Raw genomic sequence first — 25,990 nt, 5'->3', positions numbered from 1 at the left:
TATCCATTGGTGATTGTAACAGTTGGTGACTGTAACTGTGCTGCTAGCAACAATTTAATGAAGCTTTTTTGCCAACGTTTGCTGACACCGGCCATATTCAACGGGTGTTGAGCTTTTTTTAAATTCATCAGTTATTCTGCGCTCTGGCACACAGACAAGAGTGCTCTGAAATCAGAGTAGATAGCCAGAGGGAATTTACGAACACACACTAAAATCCCCTATGGGAAAAATGAATGGTGGAAAAAACGATTGGAACCATTTCCCTGTTTGACTGCTAGGTTTTATGGGTATTATGACTAATACTGTGGTCCTCTATTTCATCCATGTATTCAGTATGGCTTTGTGGGACTCTGAGTCCTTTTTTTCTCTCAGTTTGTTTACGTCATTCGTTTTTACTACATGCCCCACAATCCTTCTCCGTCTCAATCCACTATGAAGATACAGTAGCCACTCTCTCCCCTGCAATCTGAACAATGACTTCAGAGCGGAGGAAAGGAATTCAATAGCCTAGAATGCGTGATACAGCTCGAAATATCTCCATTGAGCTGCTGTTCTCACAAATTACTTCAATGTACCAACCGTAAATATGTGGATACCTACAGAACACGAGAAATACGGCGTCGGTAAGTTTTGTGATTCTATGTTTTAAAACTGCGGTGCTCTCGTTTACTCACAAAATTAAAATTAGTTTCAAACTAATAGGGAATATGCTGGTGTTTCATTTAGTTTCACAGCATCAAAATAACAACGATCACTGTCTTATCATGTAGCCTACTAACGGTTACTAACGCGTGCTTATTTCATAGGCACCACCACTTCCACGCMTTTCACGAGTCTTTGCTCTTTCCATGGATTTGTAGGCTATAGGCTATGAATACATGATGGTTTTACAGCTATACAAATGAACGCATGGCTTGAGGCTACAGAACCTCTCTTATCAGTGTATCTCTTTGCACTCTGCTTTTTTTGGTAGTTGTTACATTGTGTCTGCTAAATGAATGGAAGCGAACAAAATATGATACTCTGTGCAAAACATTTATTTAGCGCTTTACATGTGTGTATTGTGTTTACTCCTCATTGAAAAGAAAATGAAAGTGTCAAGATAAAAACATATTTTTCTAACGTCCTGGGACATTGTTTTTGGTATTCGGATATTSCACTGAACCTTCAACCTTTTATCTCGTCTCAGTGAAAATAGCGGGTGAAGCTGTCCTAGTGTGCATTGTTCCGAGCGGCATGGGTGTCGTAACCAGGGATAAAAGTGAAGCAAACACAATGCGAGTGAAAGATAGGCTATGGGCTTAAAGACTAGTGTTATAATTTCTAATCGAAGTGGGGGGATATTTACTCTGCGCCCATATTCTGTGAAAATATCCTATTGAGATGCGTTCCCCAATGGACCAAAATAGGGTAGCAAAGCCTATTTGTTGGTTGAAGGAGTGCATGTTTGGGATGCTCTATCAAGCCCCCAACAGTCACTGCTTGAAATCTCAACATTGCCATATTGTGTAACGTAGGCCTATCAGTCACACCTCAGGTGCCGAAGGTCTACCTTGTCTTGACCTGAAATCATTGGAACACAGTGATTCACTGAACCAGAAACTGGCCTCTGCCCTGTATCTCAAGTCCAGTCCGTGGAGCTAGGTGGGAGGAGGGTTGTATAGCATTCCATCTATTCTCAGTGCTTAAATGCCTTCATTGTCTTAAAAATGGCAAGTGAGGCTTTAAGTGGATTAAGCAGTCTTGATCCTATTTTCAATAAGAGCAATAAGACTCTTTTAATTAGCTCGGATTTCGAAGGCTGTGGTTGGGCAGTAGGGAACTTCCTCTCTGTGACTGTGGTGATTCTGGGGAAGAAAGACTTGTTTCCTTGTTGCGCAACTCTGGCCGCAAGCCCACGGTTATTTTTAAGTGGACAAAGAAACAACACAACGTTGAGCAAATGTCGTGATTTGTCAATGTTTTGTAACTCAGGTTAGAGGTGACGGACACACGCGGTGCAAAAACAGTTACATCCAATTACATTTGGACGTATTTTAATGATGTAGAATGATGTTTGATGGCTGGAAGATATACCCCTAGATAGTACTCTATTTGGTTGTTTGTTTGGATGCTTTTGGACTGTTAAATAGGTTGAGTGGGGAAATCTGGAGACCATGTGTTTTCATCATCAAGACTCCGTCCCTTGTTTATAAATTCCTTTTGCTTATAGGTACACAGGCGGCTCATTTTATCGAAGGGTTGTGGCCTTTTCCTGGAACAGATAGTTGAGGTAAACAAACATGTTGGCTTTTGAGTTTCTTTTATTAGCATCTTTAAAGTCTTAGTCACCGTCGTTTTGGTTCAAATCAAATGTATTTTAATGGAAATAGGATGCACACATATGCTTGATTCCAAATGATCCGAACATGTAGAGCATATTGATATTCTATAGCTATATGAAGTCGAACAGCTAATTACTCTTTGTGATCACCATTGATCGTGATATCTCGCTGACGTCGAAGTTCAACACAGTGTTATTTGAGATTATTCGTGTTTCAGGGAAGCATCTTACATTACATTTACATTTGTCTTCAAAACCCTGGTTTTAACCGTTTCACCCCAGGGTCTTTAGTCTCAAGATGTATGGATGTCCATTATGTCTTTGACGTACCAGTAGTATTGATATAATAGCCTACAGTATTTGAATATGATTAATATAATATGCACTGTAAATGTGATATCCTTGAGGCCCTTTCAGTGAACATTTTCCCCCCCTTTAAACCAGGGCTGGCTTCCCAAAATGGGTTGAGATTCTTGGAGCCTTGGTGCGAACCATTTGATCTTTCGCGACGGAGCGAAAAAAAAAAAATCAGCTCCTAATTGGGAGGTATTTGGCCTTTGATGTTGATTTGCCTCATGCATGGGAGGTGAGCCAAGGAGGACAGCCCTCTATCTATCTACCATTGATGAAATATGAATGGAGTCCAGCAGAGAAAGACAGTATAGCATTAAGACTCCTATTAGTGCACCATTTGAGTGATTACAGGTTTGCAACCAAGATTGATGCGCTTTACTGTAAAATCGTATTCTGCCAAGAGGAGAGATTTTCATATCAAAGAGGGTTGGAATGTATTTCAGTTAAACATGAGGTAGGAATTTGAATAAAAATGTGTACATTGAGAAAGGATGGTGGACTAATGGAATAGTAGGATTGAATGTGCAAGGAACACCCATGAGACTATCTGGGAATATTTTCACCAGAATTCCCACCTTTGGAATATCCACGGCATGTGGTTCCTTTTGAACACTGGAATACTGGAATTCTCAGTGGTTTATCCATCATCAATTAAACACACAACAGCTAACAATGTAGCCTCACCGTCTTGGAGAGAGAACATTGCCTCTGTTTTGGGAGATTCTATTTGCTGCAAATAGTCTTAAATGATGATTTAACAGGAAGAGAAGGGGCCTTTCTCCCCTTGTTAATAAGACTGATATTGCAGCCAATCAAGCATGTCATTGCTCATCATAATTTAATGAGCTACGTTAGATCTTGTGTGTGTATTGAATATAATTTTCCAGTGAGCATTCAAACTAAATAGTTTGTGTTTCGCATATAACCACAGCCTAGTATTTACTTTTTGAAATCTCAATGTTTACCCACAGCAGCCTATGGAAACAAATAAATAATACCTTCAAGCGAATGGTAGAAAAACAGAATGGAGTGCTTGGGTAGTGTGTAGCAAAGTGCTGCCCTTGAATGGCCCTGGCCCTTGAGCAATGCACGCAGTAGAGTAGAGTGGAGGAGTTCGAGGCCTGCTATGTAGTGGGGGTCTGTGTCAGGCCTGGGGCTGTCCTTCTCCCCCGGCTGCTGTCGCCTGCCCCCCTGGGGAGGATGTCACTGGGGTGGGTGGCGGGCCCTGCCTGGCGGCGTGTGTCAGGGGGGCTTATTGTTGGATGTGGCCACCGTACCCAACACCCCCTACCCCTGTGGGATTAGCAGGTTGTTTGGCAGTGGGAACGGGGGCTTCATTATATTACACCCCCCTGCCTCCTTAATGAACATAGTCCTGGGGCAGAGGGAGGCGTGGCCCCACAATGCCACCGCAGTATGTCATTTCTTCTTCATCCACTCCCCTCTGCTGTCTTCATCCACTAGGCTTCTAGCCGCGGCCGGGCCGACACAGGCAATCATTTAGGGATGGAGATCGCTGGAGGGAGTTGCTCCAGTCAATATTGGAGCTCCCTGGTGAATTAGACAGGCACGGTGGGATCAGAGAGAGGGGGAGAGAAAGAGGGAGCAAAACCGTTGACATGTTAGCCTAGCTGATGTTATAGCTGGACAGGGGCAACTAAGTAGAGTCACGTGTTTTTTTTTTTTTTTTATGCCTCCGCTCCAACAGATTTCTTTGTGTTTATTTACAATGGCAATCATGCACAACAACACCTTTCAATTTAACGTGGATGGTGAATACTAGACTGGGTTGAAAAATGCTGCATTTAGCCTGTTTGTGCTATCCCATTACTGCAGCTCTATTTACTTTCAACTGAAAATATAACAAACATCATTCTATCCCATTTATTATGTAAAGACACACAGAAAAAAAACACAGCTATTTTCCGGTCTTATTTCCTACTAAATCAGCATGTTTACCTTTTCTCTCCCCCCCGTGGCGAGGCAGCCTTTTGATATGAATACAATGTAATGTGTGTGTCCCGTTGGATTCGATGACACCACCGCGGTCTAATTGGCGGCATATGTTTTTGTGGAAGCATGCAGCTGAGGCTAGTCGGCTGCAGCCAGCCAATGAGGGGACCGGATTGCAGCTCACACACAACCCTCCAGTATAAATCCCAGCCTGCTTTTCACCACAGCACAGTCGGCTGACGGCAGGGCAGTCTGGAGGTAGCTAGTGCTGCTGTTTCCTGGTAACAACTGGACTGGAGAGGGCATCACACTGTACATACATTCATGTATGTCCTATTAATGCACATTAAAATTACACTATTGTAAAACAGATATTTATAGGACAGTACTGTGAAATAGATATATTTTAAAAGCCAATGTTTTAAAAATGGGATGATATTAGCCTAATCATTGTTCTGTAGAAACCGCTTCCCCTCAGAGTGATTCAATGTGTTCCTTTCAGGCCTATAGGGCCTACTTATTGAAATGGACCCTATATTTAAATCATACTGATATAAAGCCTACTTTAGTTGCACTACTGGTCAAAGGTTTGGGGTTACTTAGAAATGTCCTTGTTTTCCATGGAAACATACATGAAATGAGTTGCAAAATGAATAGGAAATCAAACTMTGCTTTCGTCAAAGACTCCTCCATTTGCAGCAATTACAGCCCTGCAGACTTTTTGGCATTCTAGTTGTCAATTTGTTGAGGTAATCTGAAGAGATTTCATCCCATGCTTCCTGAAGCACCTCCCACAAGTTGGATTGGCTTGATGGTCACTTCTTATGTACTGTTACGTACGCCTCTTGGAGGAGGGAACGCAACACCCCGCTACATCTCAACTCCCTGTGTAGTGAAAAAGTATGTGATCGTAGGTGCGGGGGAAGGACGACAGAGGCAGAGAAAAATACCGCRTTACAGGGAATTTATTATTCCTACACACMGTAAGGTGGGGAAAAGGGGCTGGACGGAACCAAAGCAAAGAAAGTAAAAATTAGTCCCCTCTCCTACCTTACCTGCCTTCCCACTACTTACCTAACCTTTAGCACCACCTGGCGCTCTAACCAAAATACAGGGGGTGGACCGCCCACGTCTTACCTAGTGTGCATAGACAGATTCAATACTACGGGTTATGTATTCCTGCAGGCCTCTTGCCTAAACACTCCCAAGGTGCGTTTCCCTTCCCCCCCGGGAAAAAATGAAACAGAATAATTACCAATACTGTAAGTGAAAAATGTCATTAACCAAAAACACTAAGTCCTATTGGCATACACGTACCTCTGAAGGAGCGGCTACGAAATAATATCCACAAAACTTTTACTGACCGCCACAACAATCAACAGAGGACATAAAAAGTATCTCTCTTCCCTGACGAAGAAATACTGGCTTTTATCAAGCTGGAGAAGGAGTTGGTAATTGAAGAGACAGCTGTATCCCCTGACGAGAGGGAGGGGTCAGAGCTCCAATCAGCGACGGGGCGGAACCAATCAGCTGCATAATAATCCAGGAAGCCATTTCCTGAAATACAAACACATACAAACCCACAACAACACAGAAACTGGGGAACGTAACACGTAAATACAGTTAAGCTGCTCCCACAACAGCTCAATAGGTTTGAGATCTGGTGACTGTGCTGGCCACTTTATCATAGACAGAATACCAGCTGACTGCTTCTTCCCTAAATATGTTTTGCATAGTTTGGAGCTGTGCTTTGGGTCATTGTCCTGTTGTAGGAGGAAACTGGCTCTACAGGATATGGCATGGCGTTGTAAAATGGAGTGATAGCCTTCCTTCTTCAAGAACCCTTTTACCCTGTACAAATCTCCCACTTTACCACCACCAAAGCACCCCCAGACATCACATTGCCTCCACCATCCTTGACAGATGGCGTCAAGCACTCCTCCAGCATCTTTTCATTTTTTTCTGCGTCTCACGAATGTTCCTCTTTGTGATCAGAACACCTCAAACTTAGATTAGTCTGTCCATAACACTTTTTTCCAATCTACCTCCCTGTTCTTTTGCCCATCTTAATCTTTTATTTTTATTGGCCAGTCTGAGATATGGCTTTTTCTTTGCAACTCTGCCTAGAAGGCCAGCATCCCGGAGTTGCCTCTTCGCTGTTGATGTTGAGACTGATGTTTTGCAGGTACTATTTAATGAAGCTGCCAGTTGAGGACTTGTGAGGCGTCTGTTTCTCAAACTAGACACCCTAATGTACTTGTCCTCTTGCTCAGTTGTGCACCGGGGCCTCCCACTCCTCTTTCTATTCTGGTTAGCGCCAGTTTGTGCTGTTCTGTGAAGGGAGTAGTACACAGCGTTGTACGAGATGTTCAGTTTCTTGGCAATTTCTCACATTGAATTGCCTTCATTTCTCAGAACAAGAATAGACTGACGAGTTTCAGAAGAAAGTTCTTTGTTTCTGGTCATTTTGGGCCTGTAATCGAACCCACAAGTGCTGATGCTCCAGATACTCAACTAGTCTAAAGAAGGCCAGTTGTATTGATTCTTTAATCAGAACAACAGTCTTCAGCTGTACTAACATAATTGCAAAAGGTTTTTCTAATGATCGATTAGTCTTTTAAAGTGATAAACTTGGATTAGCTAACAACGTGCCATTGGAACACTGGAGTGATGGTTGCTGATAATGGGCCTCTGTACGCCTATGTAGAAATTCCATTTTAAAAATCAGCCGTTTCCAGGTACAATAGTCATTTACAACATTAACAATGTCTACACAATGTATTTGTGATCAATTTGAGGTTATTTTAATGGACCAAAAATGTGCGTTTCTTTCAAAAGCAAGGACATTCTAAGTGTCCCCAACTTTTGAACGGTAGTGTACATTGTAACGAGGTCGCCTTTCTATTCCAGGGGTCTATGTATCGTATGGTCACCGTAGTTTCCCTGATACCAAGCCGTGAACCCAGTAAGAGGTTAATGGGATGTGTGCCATTATGAATTCACAGTTCCTGCTCATCAACACTGTGACAGTGGAGGTGGGGGTGTAAGAAATGACAGCCTGTCACCAGCGGTTTCAGAAACGAATGCTATATTCATAGATGACAATCATCGTGATTCATGTGTGAAAGGAACTATTGATGCCTTGGGTTTTCGTGCACATGCTCGTTTTTAAAGGGGCAAAAAAATAACGATTCCCTAAAAAATTGCATTTCCAGAAGTGTTGAGTTATATATATATATATATATATATGTGTGTATATGTGCACCCTATTCCCTTTTAAAGTGCACTACTTTTGACTAGACCCCATGTGCCTATAAAGGGAATATGGTACCATTTTGGGACGCAGCAGCCATTGAAACTCTGACCCATACAGCGCACCAGTGACCCCCCCCCCCCCCCCCAGGCATCCATCTATTTCACCATAACCATCATGGCTTTCCTTAATAAGCAACTTGCCCTCACCGTCTGACAACCTCTTGTCCTCAGTTATTAAAAGGAACAACGATATGTATGCTATTCATGCTTATTAATGCTTTATATATACAATTGTTGTGGTTGAACCAGGCCTTTCTGTGCAGTGATGCTTGTGTTAGTTGTTTGCTATTAATACATTTATGAATGCCTAATAAAACAGGTTGTTGTGGTTTGTTGTACTAAGGTTGAACCAGGCCTTTCTATGCAGTGACTGTCCTGGTTTGTTAGAGTCATCAGGAAGGCTCTCTCCTCTTGGCAGACAGAATTCCTGTCAGTGTCAGGAGGAGACCGATACAGGAGTTCTGAGGCGCCCTGACTAAGGCTCTGTAGCTTCTACCACTGTCGCCTCTCCTCCTTTTTCTTTCCCGCTCTTCTCTCTCTTGCAGGGAGTGAGCTGTTTGCAGAGATTGAAGGTTACACTCTTCCCCCATCTCTTCTTATCTCGATATCCTCTCTTTCATTTCTCTTTCTCTCTCTTTCTTCTCTTTCTCTCTCTTGTCTGTTGATCTGTCTGTCTGGTGGTTCTCTCTCTTTGTCATTTTCTCTCTTTACCCACCGCTCTCCGTATCCGTCTTTCCATCTGTCTTCCTCCCATTTGTCTATTTCTCTTCCTCTCTTTTGTCTCTTTCTCTCCCTCTGTTTGTCCATTCTTCCTCCTCCCCAGACACTTCAGTAGTGTTGTTCTGGTGGCAGTGGTCTTTCTAGGGCAGAGAACCAGACAGAGCGAATGAGGATGATAGTAGTAGTGAGAACTCACTGGCTCTCTGTGTAGTGTCTACCTCTTCCACTATCTCTATGTATTTAGCTATGTCCCCGTCTCCCCATTCGGCTCCCCAAATGAATATGGATGATCATATCTGGGCATGGAGCTGGTTGCTGCTGCTATCACAAGACACACAAAGGCTTCCGTTGAGTACAGAACGCCACCACTGAGCTGGTGCCTGGCCACAATTCATTTAGGTGTCAAAGCTGTCTCTGTCTGTGTCCCAATTCAATGACACTCTATTCCCTATGTAGTGCACTACTTTTGACCAGAACCCTATGGGTCCCCTTGGTTAACATTTGCGACCCACAAACTCTCTCTTTCTAGGTTATGTTGTGTTGGGAAAGTACAATGTATCAGGCCAGATGGCTTTAATGTTTTCCTGGCTCTCCATGTCCTTGGCTCCTGTTTTAGTCGTGTCGTTGAAGGGTGATGTTTGAATGCTGTTCTGGCTCGGAAAAGCAGGAAGTACGATCCATCATCGTGGTATGCATTTACTGTAGGCTCTTCAGCTTGCCCAGCTCTCATCATTGTCTTTCATGTGAGTCATAATGATGTCTCTCTCTCTTAGCATCCCCGACTCTTATTTTACCCTGCTGATTAAAACTCTTCCCTCTCTCTGTCACACGTACAGTATGAGTGAATATATTTGGCTGCCAGTGTTTGACTTGGTACTACCTGAGCTGTTAGTGAGGTGTTACATTTCCATCTGTTATATCACTACACACACTATACTGTGTTAGTTTTCCATTCACGCCACTTGCATGCTCACACACATAGGGACGCACGCAACCTCCACATGGAGGAACACATGCTTGAACGCGCACACACACACACACACACACACACACACACTACATGAATCAGCTCGATGCGGCTGGGCAGATGATGGTTTGACCTTGGCTGCTGTAAGCCATCATCTTACTTGTCAGTGTGTGTGATCTCTGTTTCCTTGGCCTGCCTGGTTCAGGGTCTGGCTCAACGCCCACACACACACACCCTCAGGTAATTTATATCCTGTCTTGCACATCCACAGACAAGCCAGTTTAACTTAATGTTAGTTTGACATTCAAAGGAGATTTATTGTAATTCACTGTTGGTCCATGGCTGTTTTTCACCCAGTGAAAAGCTGAGTGGGTATTTAGACCAATTGCAATTCATTTTAACATGGTGCGCTGGTTGAAAAGGCTTCGTTCTCCTTAAAGAGAGTATGTTTAGGGTACCGTGTGTAGCAATCTACATGGGTTGTTCGATGTTCCCAGGTCGGTTTGAAAGGACCAGAATAGAATAACAGTTTAACTGTTTTCAGTATGACTGAACACTAGAAATGCAAGCCTATTGACGATTTCCTTATGGAATAAATAGCTTCATCTGAAATCTTACACTGCAAAGAATAGCTCTGTATCTGAACCAGTTGTTCCCCTAGGATTTTTTTCAGCAGCGGTGAATGGTGCGGTTTTAGAGGGCCTCCTCTTGGCCACGGAGAGAAAATGTCACTGTTTTAAAACTTCTTAAGACTAGGTGGGATGCTAGCGCCCCATCTCGACAACATCCGGTGAAATTGCAGAGCGTGAAATTCAAAATACAAAAATGTTAATATTAAGCATTCATGAAAATACAAGTATCATACATCATTTAAAATCTTAACTTCTTGTTAATCCAGCCGCTTTGTTAGATTTCAAAAAGGCTTTACGGTGAAAGCATACCATGTGATTATCTGAGGACAGCGCTCCGCATACAAAAACATTTTCCAAACCAGCAGAGGCGTCACAAAAGTCAGAAATAGCGATAAAATAAATCACTTACCTTTGAAGATCTTCCTCTGTTTGCAATCCCAAGGGTCCCAGCTACACAACAAATGGTCGTTTTGTTCGATAAAGTCCTTCTTTATATCCCAAAAAAGTCTGTTTAGTTGGCGCGTTTGATTCAGTAATCCACCCGTTCCAGTCTTTCAAAATGCAGACAAAGGAAGCCCAAAAGTTGCCAATAAACTTAGTCTAAACAAGTCAAACAGCGTTTCTAATCAATCCTCAGGTACCCTAATATGTAAATAAACAATGCAATTTAAGACGGAGAATAGTATGTTCAATACCGGAGATAAATAACGAAGTATGCGCCCTCATCCACACGCGCCACAAAACTACAGTCCAAATGAGAGCCACCTTGAAAAACTACAAATTCTAGCTCATCTTTCAAAAACAAGCCTGAAACCCTTTCTAAAGACTGTTGACATCTCGTGGAAGCCACAGGAACTGCAAGCTGGGAGGATTTCCTTTGAATATCCCATAGACAAGTGTTTTGAATGGGTGGTGACCTCAGAATCCGGATGGATTCTCCTCTGGTTTTCTCCTGCCATATCAGTTCTGTTATACTTACAGACATTATTTTAACAGTTAGAAACGTCAGAGTGTTTTCTATCCAATACTACCAATTATATGCATATCCTAGCTTCTGGGCCTGAGTAACAGGCAGTTTACTTTGGGCACGTCAGTCATCCGAACTTCCGAATACCGCCACCTAGCCCTAAGAAGTTAAAGAAGATTTACTGCAATTCTACACATTTTGATATGGGACAGAGTGAATATTTTCCCGTTTTCAAGCTAGCGTCCTGCAATTTTACACATTTGTCATGGGGCTGAGATCATTTTTTTATTTTTAAAGGTAATTTCCTGCAATTATTCACATTTCGCAATGGTTTATTCCTTGTTCTTATGCTGTCTGAGTCACTCAAACATTATAACAAAATCAGTGGGTGTTCCATGCCATTTTTGGAATTTCAGATTCTCTCCGACTGTCTAGTTTTTTTTAATTTTTGGGATTGTTAAGTTCTCCAAAGAGGATCTTATTTAAAAAGATATAGGTCCATTATCTTTTCTAAATACTTTGACTGTCTGGTCTTAGTAATTTAAGTTTAAACTGAAAACGTTTTACCATCCAGAAAATGATTGCCATTGTCACTGGGTGGTAGAGGTTTTACCTAAAAGAACCTGTGTTTAATTTATTGAGTTGACTATACCTCCGACTGTTACCCGCTCCACTTAGTCTCCTACTTAACCTGTCTTTTGGAGCTTTTTTTCCGTCTGAATCGTTTATCCAGCTAAACAGACAGCCTTTAAGGCAGAAACCAGAATTCTTTTAAGCTTTTCCTACATATTAATAACCCGGTTCTCTCTCAGGGTGCTGTGTCTTGTCTTCCTCCTCCTTCTCATCATTGATTGAATGGGGGCTTTTTTTGTTGCATTTCAGCATCAACACCAAAGGTTGGCATTGCAAAGCATTCTGGGATGCCCCTTTTGATTCCTGGCCTTTTTACTGGCTCTGAGGATTCCTTCGATTGATTCATTAGGCAGCTTTTGTATCTATGTCATTTAACAGTCTTTGTGTTACACATCCGTGACCTATTAATTACAAAGCAAGAGTGGATTGTTTGCTGTATTCATTTTTTTTTTAATATATAGATTAAGTAGTAACTTATTCAGCAGTGGCTGACCCAGACAGACATTATCCCTGTCTGGCCTCAGTGATTTGATTTATTAGTAAATACTGTACTGAGTTGCCTCTGGTCTGGCATTTCAAGTTCATACAGTATGTGGAGCGAGGGTGTAGTCTAGTTCACATCTCGGTATCGTGCATATCTGATGAAGAATCTAACGTGACACTTTTTCTCTCTCAAGGTAGCTACACCAATAAGAAGGTGCCACAGTCCAGCCTGTTATGATATTGCAGAATTGCATGTCTCACAGACATGTTACATTCCAGTTCAAACGAACCTCAGACTGGGGTCGATCCTAGTGCTGGTGTCTCTTACACCTCTCTCCCCGACCGATGGGTCACTGAAACCAACTGCAGTGGGACGGCTGCGAGTGAAGTGGCCCGCTTTGCTCACAAGCCCTTAACCCCACGACCCCTTTCCTCTCTCTCTTTCCTTTTCGTCTCCACCTGGTCCCTTTTATTTCACTCCTTCACTTCCCCTCAGGGGTGAACATTTAGTCATAAGTGTCTGCAGCGAAGTGCATTTCAGCAAAAAGTCTGTGTAATGTATACCCTTTGTGTGGGCGAGTGGGCTGGGAAGGACTGCGGCTGTCCCGCTGTGAGATCCTTTGTGTGGGACGTTAATGCACACTTTTTCATGTGATGACAGATGGAGACCTGGGGCCATAGTCAATGCAGCAGGAGAGAGAAGAGATACTGTATGCACAACACTGGAGAAACACTTAGCCTCTATACAGCCGACTTTCTGTGGGTTCCAGTGGAACCCATTTGGTCGCAACAAATATTTAACAAATTTGGTAATAATTGATAATGACCTGGCGTCTGGCCAATAATGGGCCTGCGTTCCATACAGAACCAGGCTTGTCCATTTGATTTGGGTAGATTTAGTGTAAAAGCAGATTTCAAAGTGCCAAGTGTTATTTTCTGCAGAATCATCGAGGGCAGAATTTGAAGGGGAAAAAATGATAGTTGATACCACGGCAAAAAAAAAAAAGAATGTGGGAAGAAAGACTATTTCCCCCATTTTTCCCCCCCAGGTTTTATTTTATTTATAGAAAACAAGCAAATGCTCTAAGTCCACAAAAATGCTTAACTTCTCTGGGATATGTGGGACGGTAGCGTCCCACTTGGCCAAACGCCTGAAAAAATGTAGCACGCCAAATTCAAATATATTACTATAAAAATCAATCTTTCATGAAATCACACATGCAAGACACCAAATTAAAGCTACACATGTTGTGAATCCAGCCAACATGTCTGAATTCAAATCGGATTTACGGCAAAAGCTCACCAAACGATTCTGTTAGCTCAGTACATAGCCACAGAAAAACACAGCCATTTCCCCAGCAAAAGATAGTTGTCACAAAAAGCAGAAATAGAGATAAAATTAATCACTAACCTTTGATGATCTTCATCAGATGACACTCATAGGGCATCATGTTACACAATACATTTATGTTTTGTTCGATAATCTGCATATTTATATCCACAAATCTCGGTTTACATTGGGGCCATGTTCAGAAATGCCTCCAAAATATCCGGAGAAATTGCAGAGAGCCACATCAAATAACAGAAATACTCATCATAAACTTTGATGAAAGATACACGTTTTACATAGAATTAAAGATACACTTGTTGTCACGTTCCTGACCTATTTTTATGTTATTTTGATTATGTTTAGTTGGTCAGGGCGTGAGTTGGGGTGGGCATTGTATGTTGTGTGTGTTTTGTTTAGTCTATGGGTGTTGTATTGTGTATGGGATAGATAATTGTGAGGTTGTCTAGTTATGTCTATGGCTGCCTAGATTGGGTCTCAATCAGAGACAGCTGTCATTCATTTGTCTCTGATTGGGAGCCATATTTAAGGTAGCCATAGGCAGTAGGCTTTTGTGGGTAGTTGTCTTGTTTAACGTTTGTTGCTTGTCTGTGCACTTGCGTTATTTAGCTTCACGATCATTTGTTGTTTTGTTTGTTTGTATAGTGTTTTCGTTTTATGTTCATCTTCGTTCATTTAATTCAAAGAAGATGGCTTATTTTCCTCATGCTGCGTTTTGGTCCGTCTCTCCTACACACGATCGTGACACTTGTTCTTAATGCAACCGCTGTGTCAGATTTTTAAAAAGAATTACGTAAAAAGCACACCATGCGATAATCTGAGACGGCGCTCAAAAATAACAATATTTCTCTGCCATGTTGGAGTCAATAGAAATACGATATTACATCATAAATATTCCTTTACCTTTGATGATCTTCATCAGAATGCACCCCCAGGAATCCTAGTTCCACAATAAATCGTTGTTTTGTTCGATAATGTCCATTACTTATGTAGCTACTTTTGCTAGCATGTTTAGTGCACATGTCCAAACGCTCGCGCAGATGCTGGCGAACTCGGACGAAAACTTAAAAATGTTATTTAACAGGTCGAATAAACTGGTCAAACTAAGTAGAGAATCAATCTTCAGGATGTTGTTATCATATACAGTGGGGAGAACAAGTATTTGATACACTGCCGATTTTGCAGGTTTTCCTACTTACAAAGCATGTAGAGGTCTGTAATTTTTAAATCATCAGGTACATTCAACTGTGAGAGACGGAATCTAAAACAAAAATCCAGAAAATCACATTGTATGATTTTTAAGTAATTCATTTGCATTTTATTGCATGACATAAGTATTTGATCACCTACCACCAGTTAAGAATTCCGGCTCTCACAGACCTGTTAGTTTTCTTTAAGAAGCCCTCCTGTTCTCCACTCATTACCTGTATTAACTGCACCTGTTTGAACTCGTTACCTGTATAAAGACACCTGTCCACACACTCAATCAAACAGACTCCAACCTCTCCACACATGGCCAAGACCAGAGAGCTGTGTAAGGACATCAAGGATAAATTGTAGACCTGCACAAGGCTGGGATGGGCTACAGGACAATAGGCAAGCAGCTTGGTGAGAAGGCAACAACTGTTGGCGCAATTATTAAAAATCAGAAGAAAATAGAAGAAGTTCAAGATGATGGTCAATCACCCTCGGTTCTGGGGCTCCATGCAAGATCTCACTCGTGGGGCATCATATCATGAGGAAGGTGAGGATCAGCCCAGAACTACACGGCAGGACCTGGTCAATGACCTGAAGAGAGCTGGGACCACAGTCTCAAAAAGAAAACCATTAGTAACACATACGCCGTCATGGATTTAAAATCCTGCAGCGCACACAAGGTCCCCCTGCTCAAGCAGGCGCATGTCCAGGCCCGTCTGAAGTTTGCCAATGACCATCTGGATGATCCAGAGGAGGAATGGGAGGAGGTCATGTGGTTCGATGATTCAAAATAGAGCTTTTTGGTCTAAACTCCACTCGCCGTGTTTGGAGGAAGAAGAAGGATGAGTAAACCCCAAGAACACCATCCCAACCGTGAAGCATGGAGTGGAAACATCATTCTTTGGGGATGCTTTTCTGCAAAGGGGACAGGACGACTGCACCGTATTTGAGGGGAGGATGGATGGGGGCCATGTATTGCGAGATCTTAGCCAACAACCTCCTTCCCTCAGTAAGAGCATTGATGATGGGTCGTGGCTGGGTCTTCCAGCATGACAACGACCCGAAACACACAGCCAGGGCAACTAAGGAGTGGCTCCGTAAGAGTATCTCAAGGTCCTGGAGTGGCCCTAGCCAGTCTCCAGACCTGAACCCATAGAAAATCTTTGGAGGGAGCTGAAAGTCCGTATTGCCCAGCGACAGCCCCGAAACCTGAAGGATCTGGAGAAGGTCTGTATGGAGGAGTGGGCCAAAATCCCTGCTGCAGTGTGTGCCAAACCTGCGTCAAGAACTACAGGAAACGTATTGATCTCTGTAATTGCAAACAAAGGATTCAGTACCAAATATTAAGTTCTGCTTTTCTGATGTATCAAATACTTATGTCTTGCAATAAAATGCAAATTAATTACTTAAAAATCATACAATGTGATTTTTGTTTTAGATTCCGTCTCTCACAGTTGAAGTGTACCTATGATAAAAATTACAGACCTATACATGGTTTGTAAGTAGGAAAACCTGCAAAATCGGCAGTGTATCAAATACTTGTTCTCCCCACTGTATATCCAATAACGTTCCAACCGGAGAATTCCTTCGTGTCTGTATAAGTTATGGAACGCAAGGCAATATCATGAGGAAAGCGCATGACCAGGAACTGGCATTCTGCCAGACCACTGACTGAAACACCTCCCATCCGGCCCCACATCACACTAGAGGCTTCATTCCACGTTCTACAGACTGTTGACATCTAGTGGAAGGCGTAGGAAGTGCAAACAGATCCATAWCTTACAGGGAATTMAATAGGCGATGAGTTGAARYTTGACCAGTCTCAGAATTCTCACTTCCTGTTTGGATTTTTTCTCAGGTTTTTGCCTGCCATATGAGTTCTGTTATACACAGACATCATTCAAACAGTTTTAGAAACTTCAGAGTGTTTTATATCCAATAGTAAAATAATATGCATATATTAGCATCTGGGACAGAGTAGGAGGCAGTTCACTATGGGCACGCAATTCATCCAAAAGTGAAAATGCTGCCCCCTATATCAAAGAAGTTAAACCACATCAGGGGGCCATTTTATTAACATGACAGAAACAGAAATACCTTATTTACATAAGTATTCAGACTCTTTGCTATGAGACTCGAAATTAAGCTCAGGTGCATCCTGTTTCCATTGATCATCCTTGAGAGGTTTCTACAACTTGATTGGAGTCCACTTGTGGTAAATTTAATTGATTGGACATGATTTGGAAAGGCACACACCTGTCTAGAATAAGGTCCCACATATGACAGTGCATGTCAGAGCAAAAAACAAGCCATGAGGTTGAAGGAATTGTTCGTAGATCTCAGAGACAGGATTGTATCAAGGCACACATCTGGGGAAGGGTACCAAAACATTTCTGCAGCATTGGAGGTCCCCAAGAAGACAGTGGCCTCCAACATTCTTAAATGGAAGAAGTTTGGAACCACCAAGACTCTTCCTAGAGCTGGCTGCCCTGCCAAACTGAGCAATCGGGGGAGAAGGGACTTGGTCAAGGAGGTGACCAAGAACCTGATGGTCACTCTGACAGAGCTCCGGAATTCCTCTGTGGAGATGGGAGAACCTTTCAGAAGGTCAACCATCTCTGCAGCACTCCACCAATCAGGCCTTTATGGTAGAGTGGCCTGAATGCAAAGCGTCACATCTGGAGGAAACCTTGCACCATACCTACGGTGAAGCATGGTGGTGGCAGCAGCATCATGCTGTGGGGATGTTTTTCAGTGGCAGGGACTGGGAGACTAGTCAGGATCGAGGGAAAGATGAGAGAAAGTACAGAGATCCTTAATTAAACCTGCTCCAGAGCGCTCAGGACCTCAGACTGGGACCTTCCAACAGGAAAACAACCCTAAGCACACAGCCAAGGCAACGAGCCAAGACAACACAGGAGTGGCTTCGGAACAAGTTTCTGAATGTCCTTGAATGGTTGAACCCCCTCGAACATATCTGGAGAGACCTGAAAATAGCTGTGCAGCGACGCTCCCCATCCAACCTGACAGAGCTTGAGAGGATCTGCAGAGGAGAATGGGAGAAACACCCCTAATACAGGTGTGCCAAGCTTGTAACGTCATACCCAAGAAGACTCGAGGCTGTATTTCCTGCCAAAGGTGTTTCAACAAAGTACTGAGTAAAGGGTCTGAATACTTATGTAAATGTGATATTTATGTTTTTTCTTTTCTTTGTCATTATGGGGTAGATTGATGGGGGAGGGACGATTTAATACGTTTTAGAATAAGGCTGCAACGTAACAATGTGGAAAAAGTCAAGGGGTCTGAATACTTTCCGAATGGACTGTATATGCCCTACGCATACCGCACACACAGGGATCGACATTCGGGTAAATTTGCCAGCGGCACACCGGGCCAGTGCCAACTCAAAGCTTCTGCCCCCCCCCAAAATGCTGTCCCGGGCCAAGATCGGACAGGAATGTGAATAATACATGTATAATTTCAATAGCAGATGATTTTGTATTTCATTTACGGGCTGAGCAAGTAGCCTATACAGGGTTCATACAGACATTGGAAAGTCAAATTGAAGGACTTTCAAGGACTTTTTCAAGAACTTAATTGTAATTTTCAAGAACCTACATTTTTTATATATAAAAAAAATAACTCCCACCAAAATGTATGCAAAAGAAGCATTAATTTTTTTTATATAGGCCCACCTAATCGCTTTATGGATTGACATTCACATTTTTACATTCTAAAATATGTCAGAATAATGTGGGCAGTGTCTGACTAAATACACAACATGCTCCTGAAACAAACACACTGAAGTCTGTCCATGTGGTAGATAGTCAGTGTAACCATTTGAGATGTTCAGGGYCTACTGTATCATGTTTTACAATGAGATAGCGAACAAAACCAGGCTCCCTTCGTAAAGGAACGCTTTGTATGGAAAAACCAAGTTGAAGCCAACATTCGATGTTCTCCTGCTTATAATAACCTTTACATGGTTCAAGGACCTAGATCATCTTTGAAATATGATTTCTGTGATTTTTGCCCGTTGTGTTGGTGCTGAGAACTCTGGCCAACATAATTACCATGAGGCTTGTAGCTGACTCTATAGTAACAGCAAGGTGTTGATGGATGAATGGTAGATAATTTGTCATTTTTGTCCATTTTTGTCCAATGCAATTATTTAATTGAATATAAATATATATATATATATATATATATATATATATATATATATATATATATATATATATATATATATATATATATATATATATATATATATACAGTGGGGAGAACAAGTATTTGATACACTGCCGATTTTGCAGGTTTTCCTACTTACAAAGCATGTAGAGGTCTGTAATTTTTATCATAGGTACACTTCAACTGTGAGAGACAGAATCTAAAACAAAAATCACATTGTATGATTTTTAAGTAATTCATTTGCATTTTATTGCATGACATAAGTATTTGATCACCTACCAACCAGTAAGAATTCCGGCTCTCACAGACCTGTTAGTTTTTCTTTAAGAAGCCCACTCACCTACCACTCATTACCCTGTCTCTTATACACATCTAGATGTGTATAAGAGACAGGTGTAAGGACATCAGGGATAAAATTGTAGACCTGCACAAGGCTGGGATGGGCTACAGGACAATAGGCAAGCAGCTTGGTGAGAAGGCAACAACTGGCGCAATTATTAGAAAATGGAAGAAGTTCAAGATGACGGTCAATCACCCTCGGTCTGGGGCTCCATGCAAGATCTCACCTCGTGGGGCATCAATGATCATGAGGAAGGTGAGGGATCAGCCCAGAACTACACGGCAGGACCTGGTCAATGACCTGAAGAGAGCTGGGACCACKGTCTCAAAGAAAACCATTAGTAACACACTACGCCGTCATGGATTAAAATTGTGCGACAGAGCCTGGACTCGAACCCAGAATCTATAGTGGCACAGCTAGTGCCTTAGACCACTGCACTGCTCGGGAGGCCCAAGGACCTAGATGTTTTAAAAACTTTTTTTTTGTTGCATTTGTTCTTTGCACTCAACATGCACTTTCTTTTTGTATTCTTTTGAGCATCGATTAAATTAATTATATTATTTTTGCATCTCGGTGTCATTGGGTTATTCCTTTTTCATGTTTAAAATATATATAATCTAGGCAAGTAAGTTAAGAACAAATTCTTATTTAGAATGACGCCCTACCCCGGCCAAACCCTAACCCGTGTACCTTTTGAACTCTACAGATATTTTCTCTCCCACGATTCTGTCTTCAGCCGCGTCTCATTCTCGCCGAGCGCAAACCCTCATACTGGCTTTCTATGAACATGGTATTACCTGGTAACAGTGTAATTATTTCCCCCCCTATTTAATACAGTATACATACAGTATGAATCTTTCTGGTTAATACTGAAGTCAAAGGCCAGGATATTAACCTGATGATTGGATTGATAGGAATCTAAACCCAGGCCGATAATTTAGTAATTCATCATTTTACCTAAGGAATGTCCCCACTCCACTCCAGACATCCTCATCATCAGCACCTGCGGTGGTGTTTTAAATCTCTCCTGGTTGGTTTTCATCTGGATTCGTGCCACAATCCTCTTTGATGTTGGCCCTAATGCAGTGTGAAGGCTACTGCCTCCCTCCACTCACACCACCAGTGCCACCAAGGAATTAAGACTACCCTATCAACAAGACAGCAGCAGAGAAGTTCAGAACCTTCCCCTGAATGGATTCCCCAGCCCAGTCAGCGTAACACAGCTCTGACAATAGGCCACACCGAGGCCTGTCACCCTGCCAGGCCGGATCCTACCTGCAGGACTGAGAGGATTACAGAGAGGGGAGGGGTACACTGTCTGAGCCATCTGTAGCCCAGTGTTGGGTTTCATCCCCAGCTGGATCTGTGGATGAGGGGCTCGTGTTGTGTTGTTGCACATGTTTGAGTGTGTTGAGAGACAGAAAGTAAGTTAACCACTTCTGTCAATTGATCGTCAATAAGGCCTTGTCCTGTGTGGATACATTTTGCAGCTTAGTCCCGTATAATTCATATCAAGGGATCGACGGACAAATTAGCCAGGCACTGCGTTGGCATGAGGATTGTGCCTGTTTGGCATTGAGGAGCTCATTAGAGGTTTTATACTAACCCAACGATAGCCCCCAGGGAGCTGTGAAGATGGAATGACTCGCATGCACAAATTAGGCTACTTTCCTTTTTTGTTATACGCTCTTATACACCTAGTGCTGAGGGACTGTGAGGGGAGTAAAACAAAGATGAAATTAATCACACCAACCAACCTCCCCTTTTCCTCCCGTTCCATTTCCCCCAACACCTCCACATCCTCAGCCTTCTACAAGGCTTTTAACTCGTTCTGTTTAATTACAGGCAGTTTGAGGGTGTAAATGGCTGCCGCTGACCCAATTCAGGTTGGAAACTGGGGCACAGATTCTTTTTTTTTTTTTTCAACCTCACTTACTTTCCTCTATTGATTTTGCCTGGCTGTGTGGACCCCGGTCGGCATGAATAAATTAGCAGAGCTTAACCACTTTGACTCACGACAGGAGCAGCGATAGCTGCTGCGTCTAAATCGTCCAACTGAGGAAGTGAAGCCTGACTGGGTCTACTCAGGCATAACAGTTTTTTCCTTCCAATTTTAATCTGCAAGTAAAGTACAAGAATTGAAAAACTCATTCATTTTGGTTTGACTGGACAAGCTATAAACTTGAGTCATTATGGAACTAAATGAGAAGCCCGGTATTAGTTTAAAGCGTGATATGCTCTGGCTGGACTGTAATTGGCAAGATAAAGATAATAGCAGCAGATGTGTGAAGTAGCTGTTTCACCGCAACTCAAAGCAGAGCCTTGAGAGATGAACTCACATGACAGCTGAGTAGCAGTTAATCACGACTATGTTGTGAGGTAGCTGGAGAATGCACTCTCTTGGCTGTGCTGTGTTCTCCTGTCTTCTCCCCTCCCCACCCACTCTGTGGATACTGGCTATGCCTCCTGTCTCCGCGGCTGGCTTTGACAAATTGAGTTCCATTCCTGAAGGAACTCTCATACTGAGCCAACGGCGGTCTTCGCGGTTCCGTCATGGCTCTCTCGCACAGTTCCCCCGACCCCTGGATGAATCCGGCATGATCCACCAACGGCGTGCGCCGGCAGCAGCGGGCGGCAAAATAACTCAGACAGCTGAAGCTCTTAGCCTCAGAGGAATGCTAAACCACGTGCACAAGCTCCCGACACAGAGGGCTCTACTGTTGGAAATCAAGCTTAACCGCACTGTAGTTGACTTTAGCCCTTTCACTGTTTCTCTCTGATACTTCGTCGAATATTATTTTGTTCAGCAATAGTCCACTGTAACCTGAGAACCTGTACTTGGTGTGTCCATGATGACCATGTGTCTCGAATCCCATTCCCATGACTGATCTACCGCAGGCCCAGGCTCATGTCCACACCACACCTCAGAGTGTCAGTGTGCTGTCAATGGGCCGGATGGAAGCCAGGGTGGCGGTTATTGATGAGTCTAAATCCAAGCAAATGGCATAGCTGACTCTGGCATGCCTAAGGCTTAAAGGGCCTCTCCACAACCTCGTCCCTTAGCTATTGAGGAGGAGCACATTTTCCACGAGGGGAAAAATGGAACACCACAGCAGCATGGATGGACTCGTTTGGTCGCTTGGTGACATCTTCTTGGCAGGCAGGGAAGGGGAGGGGGGATGGAATGTTAGTGTGACAAGAAAATTACATTCATTCATATGAGGGGTTTTGGTTTGGATGACACAAATCATTTTCACTTTTGTTTTTCACTGTCACCATATTGTATGGGCCCTGCAGTGGACTAGCTCTGAAGACACCACAGACACAGACATATTCTTAATGTAAGACAACAGCAGCATTCTCTCAGTCCATTAAACATCGTTATCCTTCACTTCTCCTCCCACTGCTCTGTTGTAAATTGATGATTAGCTATTCCAGCGCTTGTGGTTCTGGGGTGTGTCCTAAATAGTGCCCTATTCCCATTTATAGCGCCCTACTAAAAGTAGTGGACTATATAGGGAATAGGGTGTCATTTGAGATGCAGCCATTGCGAAATTGTGTTGTGTTAGTGCCACTGTGCTCACGGGCCGTGGCTCGCGCTCCTTTCTGACGGGACGAATGGCTTAATGCTAAAACAAACGGTGTTGTCACCCCTATAACCAGAGGTATCAGATTATAATAGCTGGGGGGTACTGGAACGTCTCTGATTCTGTTTACAATGCTGGCTGCCTGGCCTTCATTTTGGTTGCGTCCCCATATTGCACCCTGTTTCCTTTACAGTGCACTACTTTTCTGGTCAAAAGTAGGGCGCTGTATAGGGAATAGGGTGTCATTTGGAACGTGTTCTTTTCCTCCGTCACCAAACCACCGATGAGTGAGCATGTTGGGTGGTGTGATGTTATAGGCTGCTGTGGAACTGTACACCACACACTCTCAATCCTGCTTGACCCAAATACAGTACAGATTTAGGTGTACATACTAATACTCTGTTTACTGAGTAAACGTGTTCTCAAAATGCCTTTTCAAATGATGTGTTTTGATGTAATTGAAATAGGCCTACATGGGGCTGTGATTGTAATTGAATAACCGTGTAACAGATGGTTATGGATGAAGACCGTCATGAAAGTAAAATAACAGTCAACCATTTTTAAATAGGCCTACATTATCTTTTTATACATTTTGTTTTCATGTAGATGAACTTTACCTCATAGCGGGAGTATTTACTAATGATTAGAAGCAGTTGTTTTGCTAACTTAGTCTGTCTGTTAAACTGTCTACATCTCCTCCTCTTTCCAACTGTAGTTTGATACTCCAGCAGCTAAACCGCAAGATGCAGGGGGGTGTAGATGCGTTAGCCTATGGCACTTGATGTCGGACTTTCTTTTATACAATGCCCGTTTTTCAGTGCCTGCTAGTAAATAAATAAATCGGATCTTCTTTAAAAAAAGGTTGGATGTGTCTGACTATTCATTAATTATTCAACAGCAGTCGACAAGGTCGTTCTGGCTCTGAGGCCTATAATGCACTAACGTTGTGTCAAATGGACAATGCGCCAAAACTCTCAAACCTGCCGTGGTATAAGAGTGAATCTTTTCTTCATTTATACACGAATCATCGCTGATAAATAGGGTATGGACATGTTGCGTGTATTAGTTTCTATTTCGACCATTGTCAATTTCATACTGTCGCTTAGCTATCTCCCCTTTATACTTCCCTCGTCAATTCCTTATCTTATAGCCTGCTTTCGGGAAGCCTAGGTTTTTTTTATACGTTTTAAGGAAAGGATAAATATTTGCTCTTGTGTCTGACATTCGCTGGTGGCTTTGATTGACGGGTCCTTTTTACGGGGTTGTGCGTGTGTGAGTTCGCTGATTCTCTCTCTTGGCCTATATGCCCATTCAGATTCCTAATTTAGCCCGTCTGGACAAGAGTCAAACGGTCCTGTCATGGTGTATTCTTGTTTTCACTAGTTTAGGCTACATTATTTCTCTCATTACGGCGCTTTCTTTTTGAAGAACATATGCCACTGCCATCGAATTACCACAGCAGCAGGGTTTGTGCGAATATTTTCGGACGTTTTGAGAGAAACATCGGACTTAATGTGAATGGATTTGTGCGTCAAAATAGGATCCCTAATACATGTTTTTAATAGCAGAAAAGCCAACAGACAAGGGCAAAGGGAGGCATATATCTTTATTTTTGACTCCGTCATGCACTCATTTTGTGTCAATACGAAAATGCGATAGATCTTCTCCAACCTGGAGAATGGCATTAATTCATTTGTAGATTAATATTTATAAATAATAACCTGAATAATGATAATGAAATGCCATGATAATAACGACGTGTAATGGCTTGTTTCAAATCGGTTTTTATTAAGAAGCATATCCATGTAAACAAGTGTACGAACAGCCTAAATCAACAGTAACATACATTTAAACATAATGGACACGTCAAAAACAATATGAAAATAAATGAAAAGGAAAAGAAAAGTTAAAAACCAGTAACAAAGTGTGACGCAATAGTGAAATTGCACATGTTTACTTTGAGTCTGATAGCCTATGCATTAAGTTGTGTCAATTTGAAAATACTCTCCAATCTGACATTTCTTCATTTATATACAGGACAAATATTTAGAGGTAACTTGAATAATAATGAAAATGCTACTGATAATAGGAAGTTGCAGAGAAAAGTCACGTTTTCTTTCGTCTGATATGTGCCAACCCCCCCCCCCCCCCCCCAACGGTTATGTCAGTGAGCTTAACAAGCATGGCCAGATAATTCATCCCCCACCTTACTGTTCAAATCCTTATTTTGCTGCCACAAAATACATTTATTTACAGATATTGGTTAATCTGTGTTTTTTACCCGCTGGCCAGATTTACTTTGGCTGAGCAAAGACAATTCTCGTCGCCCCACAGTAGGGGTGAGTGCAAGTAGAACTAGGTAGAAGTTAGCCCTAACCATTTACCCAATCATATTAAAGGACAACTCCAACACTTTTCAATATCTCCAGCACAGAACCAGTGTCAACATACACTGAGTGTACAAAACATTAAGGACACCTTCCTAATATTGAGTTGCACCCCACCCGTTTGGCCCTCAGAACAGCCTCAATTTGTCGGGGCATGGACTCTACAAGGTGTCAAGCGTTCCACAGGTATGATGGCCATGTTGACTCCAATGCTTCCCACGATTGTGTTAAGTTGGCTCAATGTCCTTGGGGTGGTGGACCATTCTTGATACACACAGGAAACTGTTGCACATGAAAAACCCAGCAGTGTTAGTTTTGACACAAACCGGTGTGCCTGGCACCTACTACCATACCCCATTTGAAAGGTGATTCAATATTTTGTCTTGTCCATTCACCCTCTGAATTGCACACATACAGAATCCATGTCTGAATTGTCTCGAGGCTTAAAAATCCTTCTTTAACCTGCCTCCTCCCCTTCATCTACACTGATTTGAAGTGGATTTAACAAGTGCCATCAATAAGGGATCCTAGCTTTCACCTGGATTCACCTGGCCAGTCTATGTCATGGAAAGAGCAGGTGTCCTTAATGTTCT

The 25,990-nt window shown here is 42.5% G+C and overlaps 1 protein-coding gene across 1 annotated transcript in view; it reads left to right on the top strand.

Moving 5' to 3' along the window:
* Window positions 1-449: 449 nt before the first annotated feature.
* The window catches only part of LOC111951330 (dedicator of cytokinesis protein 4-like), a 137,492-nt gene continuing 111,951 nt past the window's right edge, over window positions 450-25,990 (top strand). Inside the window, 1 exon segment of the mRNA XM_070434705.1 lies at window positions 450-623. Within this exon segment, the coding sequence (XP_070290806.1) occupies window positions 587-623 (37 nt within the window). The 5' untranslated portion in view covers window positions 450-586.

Source organism: Salvelinus sp. IW2-2015, linkage group LG24 (genome assembly GCF_002910315.2).
Source record: "Salvelinus sp. IW2-2015 linkage group LG24, ASM291031v2, whole genome shotgun sequence".
In the NCBI taxonomy this organism is placed as follows: Eukaryota; Metazoa; Chordata; class Actinopteri; order Salmoniformes; family Salmonidae; genus Salvelinus; species Salvelinus sp. IW2-2015.
The sequence above is the reverse complement of the archived record's forward strand: the minus strand, read 5'-3'. Positions and strand labels throughout refer to the sequence as shown.